Here is a 12866-nt window from a genome sequence, read left to right as displayed (position 1 = left end):
CTTGATTCCATCTTTAATGACCGAACCTATGATCTTAATTAAAATGAACAACCTTCCATACTTTTAAACCCTATCCACTCAGTAAAATTCCTTACTCCAACCTATCGTGTTTGGTCGCGAATTAATTTAATGCCAATCATACTTAGAATAGTGAGATCTTTTCGCGCGCACGAAGGGTTGATCCTTTTTCTTGCTAATCTAGTCTTAAATTACTCACATCTTTGTCAAGGGCAGTGGGTGCTTAGTAGTATAATTTCTTACACCTAGTCAACATTAGCATCCAAGGCTTTACTTTTGTTGTCCATAGCATGTGTTCTACTTATGAGTCTCAAAACTGAGAGAGGAAGCCCACAATACTATTCAAGGGCTCCACTACCTTGCATAAGTTACACAATGATAGTAACACCTCATATGATTCCTCCTTCCACCACTTTGAAGATCTCAATTGTATATGAGCACCTTGAGAAAGTTGCAGTCTTTGTGCAGTTGAATAATATCCCTCATCATTGTGTAGCCCTAGGCTTCCTTGCTACTCTCCTAGAACTAGGTCTCAAAATTTATTAACAAGCAACAAAGAGCCTACATGAAGCTTCGACGGCTGTCTGTCGGTCGTCATGGTCCTAGGCCGTCCGCCAACCGGAAAACCTAATCATAAGAGCTCTATATAAGACATAGGCAAGAAACAAGTCTCTACATAGCAGTGTTAGTGTACATTAAGCATACACCATCATAATAGATATATGATATATGATATATGATAATTATAAAAGTAGTTAGTGGAAGGGTACCCTCCATTACAGGCCGACAAGGAATCAGATAGCCACACTCCCCACCTCTAGGGAGCTTCCATGGCTTGCTTCAAGAACATGTAGCCTTTGCCTAAAGTTAGATTCCAATGAGTGAGTGAGATATTGGTTTAGTCTTCCAATTCCTCTTGATACTCTCTAAAATAAGGAACAAGGCTATGTGATTGAGTACTAGTTGCTGAACTTTTCTTGCTTCAGCAATGCAAATGAGATGCAAAGAACCAAGTAGAGACCCTTGTAAAGAGAGTGTACTTGGAAAGTTTTCTGAGATTGGTCTGCATGTGGAAAGGGTTCTTGTCCTTGTACATGGGGATTAACATATAGATATGCGTGAGAGTAGTGGACAATGGAGAACTTTCTTTAAGATCACAGCCTGGTTAATGCTGCCGGCATTAGAACCCTATCATATTTAAAGTTTTAAACTAAAAGGAGGGGAAGGAAGCTTCCTATTTGCTCTACCTCATTGTAAATTCTTGCTTTATTTCTTTGACTAGGATGGTTGCACTGCCCTGCATCTCTAGTTGATATCTAAGTGCTAGAGTTAGTATCAAGTTCTTGTGCTGAATGATGATCATCACTAAATTCCAATTTATGAAAGCATTTTCTTTTATTTAAAAAAAAGAACATAAGAGTCATAAGAGTTAGATGCTGAGTGAAAATATACTTAGATGTTGATAATAATACATAGTTAACCAGCATATTATGATTAGATATACGACTCGCATTTTTAAATTCTGAATGAAATTTAATGACCATCAACATTAGAAGTTATTTTTGAGTCAAAAAGCCGTCCACAATGGAATAAATTTTTGCTCAATTTTTCCATATCAAATATTCCCGATGGTCGGGGATTATTATTGTTATTCTTTTTTTGTTCCTTTAGTCAATTGCAAACATCTTTCCAATCAGGAGGCTCAATTTCGTGCCAATGGTGAGGAACATTATTAACAAAAGATAGAAAAAGAAAAAGGAAAAGAAAAAAAGTGCATCACTAATGCTATATTTTACTACAGATCCATATTTCCACTTCACCTTTTCATAAGATGCACTTATTTTTACCACCAAGAAGTTTGATACAATTAATTATGTTGTACTTTCTCTTATGATCTTTAACCTTTTCGATTTTGACCAAAGCAGTGCCTTTCACTGTGATTTGGCATTTCTCAAATCATTTTTACAAACATGCTAACATTACCTCTTATCTTGGCTGCCATCTTTTCTATCATAATCACCAAAAGTTATTCCAAAATCTCCTTCAGACAAAATCTATTACTTCCTCTCACTCCTTTGACCAAGAAATTATACCTCTTCTATACTATACAAGTCCTTCAGTTTCAGATGCCAGAACTTTTGAATCTAGAAAAAGAGAATGAACAAAGCTTTCTAAGAGTAACTCACTTCAGTTCACACATCATCCTACTTCCATTAGCATTAATCAAGGAAGTTCTTGAGATGAACGAAGAAAAAGGACCCAATCGAGCTCGAGCGATCCAAGACAATTCAATGAGTTGATTACTGTTGATGATGCAAACTAGAGGGCTTTTTGTCCCACATCATATCAATAACTTTGATTTCAACAATTTTTAGATTCTTTCTTTTATAATAATGTGTGGACTAGATTAAAATTAAGCAAAAGGTCCACAAACTATGTGGGTGTTCTTCTCTTGGTCATGCGTAGATTTCACGGGCTACTCGCCAAAACATTGCTCCATGAACAGAGGAAAGAATATTACAACAAAAAAACAGAAAAACAATAAAAGAAATGCGACCTTTTTCCATGAAAAAAGGACCATTCACGAGGCATACACGAGTTGTGATAGCGATCTGAAGAGGTACATCGATTTCAGTGGAAGATTATGTTAATGTGAATACAATAGCCAACTAATTCCAATGACCACTCGCATTTGGATTGAGAAAGATTAGTACTTATAAAGATGAGGTTTTTTATTACACTTTTATGGAAGGAACGCAGAAGAAGAGAGCCAACAAGGTAGGAGACGACACTCCGGAACCCAATTCGAACCCACTGCTGCTAAAGTAGCAGATAACTACAACTCACCTCTCCCCTGCTACTATTACTCTATTACTGTTACTATTACGATTAGTACTACTATTAGTACTGCTACTACTACTACTACTACTACTACTAATGCTACTGCTACTACAATGTCGTCGTCTTCGTCTTCGTCTTCTTTCTCTCTAAATTCATGGATTTTAAGAGAGGAGGTTAACAGAGAGGACATCAGATAAGTTGGCCCAGAGTTCGTCGTCGTAGCCTAAACACTCGTCTTCTTCCTCCATCGTCAATGCGGCCTTCATTTGCCACCAATCTCCATTGCCGCCGCCGTCGACGACGCCGCCTTGGGCTTGTTCGTAGTTGCTATAGCTGTTTGAGCTAAAACACTCTGCGTCGACCTCCGCCTCCGGCTCGCCGTTCCTCGCGAACCGACCCCGCACTCGCGGGCGGCTATCGGCGAGGGTCTTCCTGCATGCATACTATAAAGAAAAGGAGGGATGGATAGAAGTAAGAGAGCGATATTTGATGAGTCGAATTCGTCAAAAAAAAAAAAAAAAAAATTTGGATGGTGGAAGAGTGCGTACAGTGATCTTCTTGTGGAAGTTCCTTTGGTTGCGCTTGCTTCGATACTTCTCGATCCTCTCCTTCCTCTCCTCGGCGCTATAACGCCCGACTCTACCGGAGGCGGCGGCGGCGGACCCGGCTGCTCCTCCTTCCTGGCTACAATTCTCGCCGGAAGCCGGCAAACCATTCATTCCCTGTTCCAGGAATTCCATAAAAAAAACGCCAAGATTCCATATTTACATCAAAAGGCGAACCAAAATTGGATTTTCCACATACCGGGCAGGTCGAAATCTATGAAATAGAAACGGGATTTCGAGTTGAATACCTGGAGATCGCCCGTACTGTAGACTCGCCTCATGGGCCCGGAGTTGAAATCCAGGAAGTCGCAGGAGGAAGAGGAGGAGGAGGAGAAGGGCGGTTGGTTGATGGGCTCGGGAATGTGGTGGTGGAGAGAGAAGGATTGGGTGCTACTACTCCTTTGGAGGTAGTAAGAAGGAAGCGAAGAGGAATACGACGGAGGAGGAGACGAAGCGAGCAAGGAAGAAGGGAAATAGCCGTTGCCGTCGAAGCTTGTCGGGTTTACAGTCACCGGCAGGTGAAATGAAGGGTCGCCGTAGGATGAGGTGGGAGAGGAGGAGGAGGGGAACATGGCGTCCTTTCTCTCTCTCTCTCTCTCTCTCTCTATCTTTTAAGCCCAACTTTGTTGGGGAATTGGAAGTTGGAGATGGTGGGAAGGAGGAGAAGCTGAGCCTTTTATAATGCAAAGAGAGGAGTTTATAAATAATAATAATAATAATTCTAAAAATTCGAAAAAAAAAAAACACAAAGAGGGGAAAATTTTATGCGAGCTAGTGAGTGTGGGGTCCGCAGTGGACCATGACGTGGAAGTGACGTTGAGTATTGGGAAGGGTTGACCAATAAATGGGCCCCCACTGGGCCATTGGGCCCCACAAGTGATCGGAGACCTTCATCATATCTGATTAAAACTTTTGATGATGGGCTTCTTCTTAGTGCCCATGAAGTGTCAAACTCAGACCATACCAAGATTTTTCTTTTTGTCCCCTTTTTTCTTTGTTGTTATTTTTTTTTAAAGCCATATATACCCATAAAAAAAAAATTATTCTCTTATTTGCATAGATGCTTCTACCACCGCTATCTTTTAGTAACTCTTTTGTTAACTAATGAACTGTTTTATGTTAATAAGACATAAATGCTCTTTATCCTAATTTTGCTAAGCTTTTTTTGCTATAAAATTATATGGAGAGAGATATAAGTGCAAATACAAAACTTAGGTATGATTTGTAACGGTATATATGCGCTCGCACACACACATACAAAAATCTTTTTATATATATATATAAAAACCATCACCAAGTTAGCAAGAAGAAACCTTACTACTCATGCTAAAAATGTAAATGAAATAATTGAATGCAATAAGTATTAGGGAAACTTCTATTTCAATACTTCTTTTTTTTTTTTTGCTAATTTATAATCCGACCTTTGTTTTTTTGACTGTGAACATTGCACTATCATATTATTACTGGTATTATCTTAATGGAAAATAAAATTACCATATTAAAGTATGTTACATTTAACTTCATGTTTTACTCCATTCATGAGAATTAAATAACCCAATCCTAATATGCATTTCTGGGTAGGAATCTCAGTAAAGGCTGAAGTTTTTTTTCTCTCTCTCTCTCTCTCTCTCTCTCTCTCTGTCACTAATTTTCTTTTCAAAAAGAGACTTAGGCTTTATTAGTATGCCAAATGTACGTAGTACGGAAGAAGTATTAATGCTCTTTACAGCTCCTTTTTTTTTTTTCTTACACCCGAAGAAAGAATCATAGAAATCTTTGATTATTTATTCACACTTGTTTGAGAATCTAGCGATTGTTTAAAAACAAATATTCTGTTTCTTTTTTTTTTCCTTCCCCTTTTCTTATGTGATTAGAAGCATAGTAAGATGCGAGTCTAAGATCTTTAATGAGACTCGTTAAATAATTTATTTAAAGGGTTCAGATTTTCAAATTATCAAACTATTATTCACTCCAAATAATATTTTGATTTAAAGAAAAGATGATTCAAAGCCGGAGTAAGTAGCTCAGTAGAAAAACTAGTTTATGCAAAATAAATGCAAACCTCGTATAATAATTAAAGCATCATATGGTTCAAAAAGTTTTATCCAGCTTTTTTATCGTAATCCTAGTAATTTATACTACAAGATGTACGAAAATCTTACGTGATAAAATACATTAAATATCTTACTTAAAATTTAAAATATACTAATGTGTACGAGAAGTCAAGGGGGGATAAGCATGTGCATGCCTTAGAAGGGTTTACCCAAGTGAGCCCATCTTGATGGGATACATTATACATAGAGAGAGATACACCAACATCCGCCACTCAACTGTTCATGCTGCAAGAGTCCACCAACCAATGCAGAGTCAACTCCCTAGCTAATAATTTGATTTGACGTGACTGTTTCGGTCAACCACCTAAAGGCCTCACTCTTTTAAGTTTTGGACCTCTTTCTCCCTCTTCAAATTTTCTCCCTCTTCAAATCAAATCGACTCTAAAAATCTTGATTGACTTACTCAGTAGAGTGCCAATTGTACACATCCATTAAATATATCAAATATATGATTATATTTGGACTGACTCGTATCAGCTTGCGTCGAATAAAAAAAAACCCTCACTCCACCCACCCTAATTTAAAGGCCTGTCGCATTCGCGGGAGGGGTGGGGGAGGAGACAAGCACCACTGTAATGGATACACAGAAAGCAATGAAAAGAACAGCTTCAATATCTGTTATTCATGTTTCATGCACCCTGAATCTAATAAAACCCCATCAGACATGCAGAATTTATGCACTGGAATCTCATGTAAGAGTTTCCAGGAATAAAAACAAGCATGACTGATGCATTAACCTTGCGTAAGAGAACATAACTCTTGCACAAAGAAACATAGAGACAAGCATCAAAGCAGTGTGAACCTCTGCTATGTCCAATTCAAGGAGGAGGGCCCCGCTCTTCAAAGGTGTAGAGCATAACCATACAACAGCTGATAGGATACTGGGCTCTCAAGACATAGTGCGAATTATTCGGTCAGACATTGGTATCACCACTTTTGCAGCAATATCCTAAAAATATTGCTGCCCCATATACAAGGCTTCCTGCCTATAGAGCACCTCAAACAGGTACCCATACTCAACTTGGATTTGACTGCAGAAGAGAAGAGGCCCACCACTTACCCCATGAAGCAAAAGGAAAAGGAATCTCATGTATCAAAGCAAGGATGTGCTGAAAGGGTTCAGCTGGTTAGTTTTACTGCTAAGAGGCATGATGAATGACTGACAAAAGTTCTCATGAAACAAGAAACAAATAACAGTCAACATGCCGTCTACTCTTTCTTAGTATGATAACTTAATAACAACAAGCTTCTAAATATGTGTAGAAGAGAATTTTGTAAGGAATGTGAAATTACATGTGTTGAAGAAGGGCTGTCCTTGCAGGCATCTCCCCACTCCAAGGTCCACAAGGCTCCTATAATCAGCTCGAAAGGAACACCTTGTAAGATTCTGGTGGGGGCATGATCTTCCCTTTGAACAGGCCTGCCTGCAAAGGTACTAGATAAAGCCACAAAGACATGAATGTTTTTCTTTTCTGACAACCATTTAGTAAACTATGCTGTTTCAGTCGGTGATTGGTTCACAGGATATCCAGCAGAAATCTGGGCCAATCAAAACACGATTATCTCCTGTTTCTCTGCAGCATAAGTATACACCAACTGCAGGCCCACCCTAGTACGTATTGCAATGACGCAGGCCTACACCGTTAAGATCAATTTGGAGTGGACATGGCCAACCGACATGATAAGTCAACGCACACTGAGTGCATCCTCACATCCAAGTAGTTGTTGACCCGCTACATGCAACAAATCAGAGATCCCACTAGTAGAAAATGAAGATCACGGAAGTTTTCCTTGAACATATGACCTGCAAAGGTCATTATACAAATGTCATGGTTCCAAGAGACATTAAAATATCAATAGTTTGAGTACGTGAATAGAGAAGCTAACAGATAAGAGGCAAAACAAAACAACTAGAAGATAATTATGAGAAGCTTCGATAAGACGTGGTGCTTGTGTGCCCCTCCCCTGCATCAGTACATTCATTTGCAGCAGACAGGCAACAAGTGGAAGTATTAGGATAAAGTGCAATCCTCATAGATTTGTGCTTTTCTCTTCTTAGGTCAACTGGTAAAATAGTCGCACCACTATACTCAATGAGTGGGTGCGCAATTATTCGCTAGGTGATACACATCAAGATTTTGTAGAAATCGTTTTAACAGGAAGAGTAACATCTTATGCAAATAGAGTAAGTATTAGAGCTGCAAATTTGAAGACCCCACAACCTCCTCTCTTTGGTTAATGAAAGGGTACATGTAGCAATGCAATGTGAATAAGTAGATTGCAATAAGTCACTCAAAATTGCCAGATATGTATGGCTTGATAGGTGACATCAAGAGAGGCTGAAAAGCCTTCTCTTCTAGAAGACATAAATCACAGGTAAATGGCAACACAACAGTGATTTGGCCCCAGAAACAAACATGAAGTGTTTGGAAAGCTAAGCAAAGAAGACCATGAGCCCAGCCATTGGTCTATTAACCAAGTCAAAGAAAGCAGCAGTTTACATTTCACAGACATAGTCAATGAAAAGTAACTGTGTTCGGCTTGAAATTTTGTCCGAAATCGACTCACTCATTTAATAAATGAATCAACACACAAGCCAAGATATATATATATATATATATATATAGAAATGAGCTGAACACAAGCAAGGCTTAGCTCACTAATCCAATGGTTGAAAATTGATCACTAGTTAACAGGTGTTCCAGCCATTAGATTGAGATTTAAAGATTAAATATTTAGTTCCATAAGTTCATTAGTTTAACCATTGCCAGCTGACCTGAGCTCTGAACAAGCTTGGCTTAGCTCGTCAAGTTAAACGAGCCGAACACAAGCTAGCTCTAATTCTTTTCGAGCCGAACATGAGCTAAGAATTTAGCACGGTATTTCAGCTTGGCTCATGTTCGACTTCGATAAATTTAATTCTGAGCAGTATATGAGCAAGGCCCAACTTGCTTGTGTTCAACTTGTTGATGACCCTACTGTCAGCAGTTTTGTAAGACAGACGGTAACAAGCCTGATGATCAACTCTTATAAAACTAGGTTGACTCACAAGTCCATTTATAGACTAAGAATCTTTTCCACTATTAGCATTACTGGAATTGTCACAACAGTTCCTGCTAGTGAAGTCCAGCCCTCTTCAATATTATTTTGTTTATCTTCTTATGCCTTAGAAGCTCTACGTGTGTGAAATAATACCATTATGCTAGCAACAACTTGTTCTTTGGGAGCAGTAAGCATAACTTTTGAGCGCTTAACTAAACACAATAATACTTCAAATTTATCTGCAATAAAAATATTAGCTCAACCTAAAGGAAGACAATTTTCTGATCATTGGTTATTACGTGTATATGCCCAGTTACAGTCACTGGCATGCAGCGCTAACTCGTCACTGAATGGCATTATGTACTTCCATTTGACAATAAGATTGTTGCTTTAAATTTTATTTACTCAAACATGAATTTTCATTCAATTTTCCGTCATTGAAGGAGTTTCTTCCTACAAAAGCCATGGCATCTGTCCTCTCTCTCCCTTCATGAACTATCTTGACATGGTTACAAAGAAGGAAAACGCATGAGCTATAATTAACATTGTAATGCTAGAATTTAAGATGCTGAGAATGCAAGACAACTAATTAAAAATTTCACCTAATATTATTTGCTTGGCCTCCTCAGTTGCCATGCTTTCTTTCTGAAAAGCATGGGCTTAAGGAAGCCCCTGAAAGGCAAAGGATTAGCAGGATGTCTTTCTCTTTGTCTTCGTTTCCCTGCAACAGTGGAACAGATATGGATTTAACAAGACGCATGCAGATAGTACTACAATGAACCAACTAATGCCAATTTAAACCGACATTTAAAATATTCACTAACTAATGCATGCATTCTGTTGAAAGGTTACAGGCCTTCAGAATTAACTGTATCACTATACATCAATTGAGTAACCATTTTAACTTTGTTCTAGAGAAAATTGCCTTGTACCTATTGCATACTCTAAACTAGGTATATGAGAAACTTTTTGACAGCTTTTTTAGGACAAATTTTTTTTTTGGGTTCCGAAAGAGGTAGGAAATTTTGATCAGAATTATGCTACTCATCACATGAAGGAAAAGAGCAAGACGCGATGCATTATGAATATTATGATACACTATATATGCTATAAAATAGCTAGAGTCTGCTACCTGATTTAACATTGTAGTGTTTAACTCCATTAGTTGTAAGAGAAGAATTTACTACCCACTTTTCTTGTTCAGTGAAAACCTTGTTCGTTGATACAGTATTCTCAATGGAATTAACTTCTCCTTTGACCTCTTTTGTCCCCTTAGTAGCATCCTTTGATTGCATACTGTCAACAAAAGAAATTAAGCCCTCTGTTTGACCACTCGATGTTGGTTCCGCATGTATCTTAGGCAACATTTTGCCGTGGGCATTTAATAATTCATCATTCAACTCTTGCTCAGTTGTACTCGCCATAACTTGATCTGTGTGAATATTGTCCTTTATTATATTAGTAAAGGAAGGTCCATTGTCATTCAACAGGGTTCGACCAACAATAATGCCTGGGATGCACTCCATTAATTCTGTAACATCCTTTGGAGCTTCAAGTTTATCTGAAACGCAGTCTGGCTGATTTATGACTTTATAACCTTCCACACAAACATTATATGGCTCAGTATTCTCAGTGACCATGGAACATGATGGATTGGCATCAGATGTTAAAAGGACATCATCACCTGATGCAGATATGGGATCACTGAATTCTGCATAATCTAATTGCATTGCATCTGCATCATTACCCATAGCACATTCCTCCTTGGAAGTTTCAAGGCCACTGACTCCAGCAGCAGTGCCATGTTTCTTCACATCTTCCAGTAGTGATACTGCATCTCCTAGAGGAGCCAAAACAGTTTCACAAACAGAATTCTGCTCCAAAGGCATTAAGGTGGTTGATAAGTCTGTTGAGACTCCATCAACTATATCTTGCTGTCTGATATCATGAGAAACAGCAGGTGGGATATCATTTGCAACTGAAGATAATCCCAAATTACAAGAAGAGGAAGCTACTTTAGCATTATGACTTAACAAAAATGGTTTTCCATCAGCCATGGACGTGAAATCAATTGCCTTCAAACTTAGAGGTACATCAGCAGGAGAAAATTTTGTCATATCATCCAGTGATGGCAAATCTCCATCCCCACTAGAGATAGGATCCCAATTAATCCATTTACCAAGCAAGGATCTTTTAGAGTCAGACTGCTCATCTGGTAGTATTCTCTCAATTCTGATTGTTTCCTTGTAAAAATGCTTCTTTCTCAAGGTTTTAACTAGCAGTGACCTATATGGGAAAAAGAAAAGGAAATAACAAAATAAGACAGATGAAAGCAAAAGAAAAGCATGAGAATTTAAATCCTCATCCCAACACAATGGTATACTTGACCTGCAGTTCACTGAAATAGCAGCTTTAGCTCGCTCAATGGAGAGGCCAAGCAAAACTGCAAACAAATTTATAACATCATATGGCCCTCTAATTTCACTTGCAGTTGAAGCAGCACTTGAGATAATGAGATTCTTCCCTCTCGTCCAATCAACCAATAGCTGTTAAAGAGACGAACAACTTAGGCATTTCAATAAATAGGAAATAATACATGCAAGAAACTTGCAGAGATATGACACAAAGTTAAAAAAATAAGGACCGCAAGCATGTCAGAAGCTCTTTTATGTTGCTAAGGCATAAAAAGATAATAAGAATTAGCTTGTGCACTACCAGAAAAGACACCTGGAAATTTTAACTATTTCATCCTTGATGAATTTCAACAACTGGTTCGTTATTTTCTACCTTAGTTCCATATTCTGCAGTTAGAGTGAATGTACTAACCTTTGCATCCGATAGCATTTGCCTCCTTACATTAATATCAGCAATAAAGTGAGAGTAGGTGATCTCGAAATGTAGCCCACGCTGCAGCAAAGGTTGACATCACATAGGTTAACAATGTCATTCAGATTTGATGCTATAAAAGTTTTGCAGTCAAATTCCCAGATCATGCATAAAAGATATGCAGGCACTTACAGCACCTTTATTGCAGCTTCGACTAATGGATGCTTCAGTCGGAAGGAAAGCTTTTGAGAGAAGTCAATTGAAATCATATCAATCTGTGCAAAGTGTATATTGTAAGTGAGTATTCACCCAAACAAAAATATGATTCAGAAACAAAAAAGAATCAAAACGATTGAAATGATGTTTAAAAAGCCTTAGCATCTCAGAATGCATCAAAAGGGCCAGATTGATAGATAACGAAACCATTTAAATAGTATTACCAAGAGATAATGCCATTATAGATAGAACTTTGGATGAACATGTCTAATTTATAGTTTCCCTAAAACACTGAATGAATGCTGTTTCTTAAGACTATTGCAAGGAGGACTGCTGTTTGGGTCTTCGCTTCAGATCACCTGAAGCTCCAAAAAATTGCTCCCAAAAGAGTAACTAGGTATCATCGAATATTTAATTCCATGATATCATGCAAGAATTCAACATCACCATTACGAGAAACAAGAACCTCACCTCAGAGAACTTGCAAGCGTGATCGAACGCGATCTGATTCAATGGCCTCACCGCGACAATATCATAGCTTCGGAGCAAGGGATTAGAGGAGGAAGCTAAAGAGGCAGCGGCGGCAGCGGTGTCGATAGCGATAGTAATGCGCGAGTACTGCCGGAAAGGCACGTCAAGAGGCGAGCCGAGGAGGCCGCGGTGGAAGGCGGCGGAGGACGCGAGGGAAGGAGCCGCCTTGAGGAGGGAAGAGATAGGGAAAGGCGACATCTTGCAGCGATCGGAGTCCGCCATGACGCCGCGGAAGGGGCGGTCGTATGCCACGCCGGCGTAGCCTAGCTCCAGGACCTTCACTGCTGCCCTAAGGCGTGCGTCCTTCTTGGCCTTGTTCTCGCCGGAGACGGCGCCGCCGTCGCGTTCGAGGTAGGGTATGCCGAGGTCGAAGAAGAGGGCCATGGTATGCTTCCCCTCTTCTCGGTGGAAGGCGACGAGGGTTTTGCTCTCGTTGGAGTCGTAAAACGGACAACGAGTCTTATGCGGTCTCAGTATATATAAGAGTAAAAAGGATGCCGACTTGTGTTACGCCAGGAAAGAGTTCATGTCGGCGTTCATATGCTAGAGTAGCCGACTTTAATAAGAATACTGCAACGATTACCAATATCATCGTATCTATGTCTTAAATTATTGGAATAGATAACCCGTACTTTGTTCAAAGTTTTTTTAAAATAAAATTCCATATTTGAGT

At 39.0% G+C, this 12866-nt stretch overlaps 1 protein-coding gene across 1 annotated transcript; it reads right to left on the bottom strand.

The window, feature by feature from the left end:
• Positions 1-2884: 2884 nt before the first annotated feature.
• Positions 2885-12629, bottom strand: LOC140790469 (uncharacterized). Its single transcript, XM_073140584.1, has 9 exons — positions 12134-12629; positions 11644-11721; positions 11447-11527; positions 11009-11166; positions 9753-10906; positions 6872-7002; positions 3713-4072; positions 3408-3581; positions 2885-3302 (listed from the first exon to the last, which is right to left on the bottom strand). Exons 1-9 carry the CDS (start codon positions 12575-12577, stop codon positions 3021-3023), a joined length of 2862 nt encoding a protein of 953 aa, XP_072996685.1. The 5' UTR covers positions 12578-12629; the 3' UTR covers positions 2885-3020.
• Positions 12630-12866: the final 237 nt, after the last annotated feature.

Source organism: Typha latifolia, chromosome 6 (genome assembly GCF_019914945.1).
Source record: "Typha latifolia isolate L0001 chromosome 6, TyphaL0001v2, whole genome shotgun sequence".
Lineage (NCBI taxonomy): Eukaryota > Viridiplantae > Streptophyta > Magnoliopsida > Poales > Typhaceae > Typha > Typha latifolia.
The sequence above is the reverse complement of the archived record's forward strand: the minus strand, read 5'-3'. Positions and strand labels throughout refer to the sequence as shown.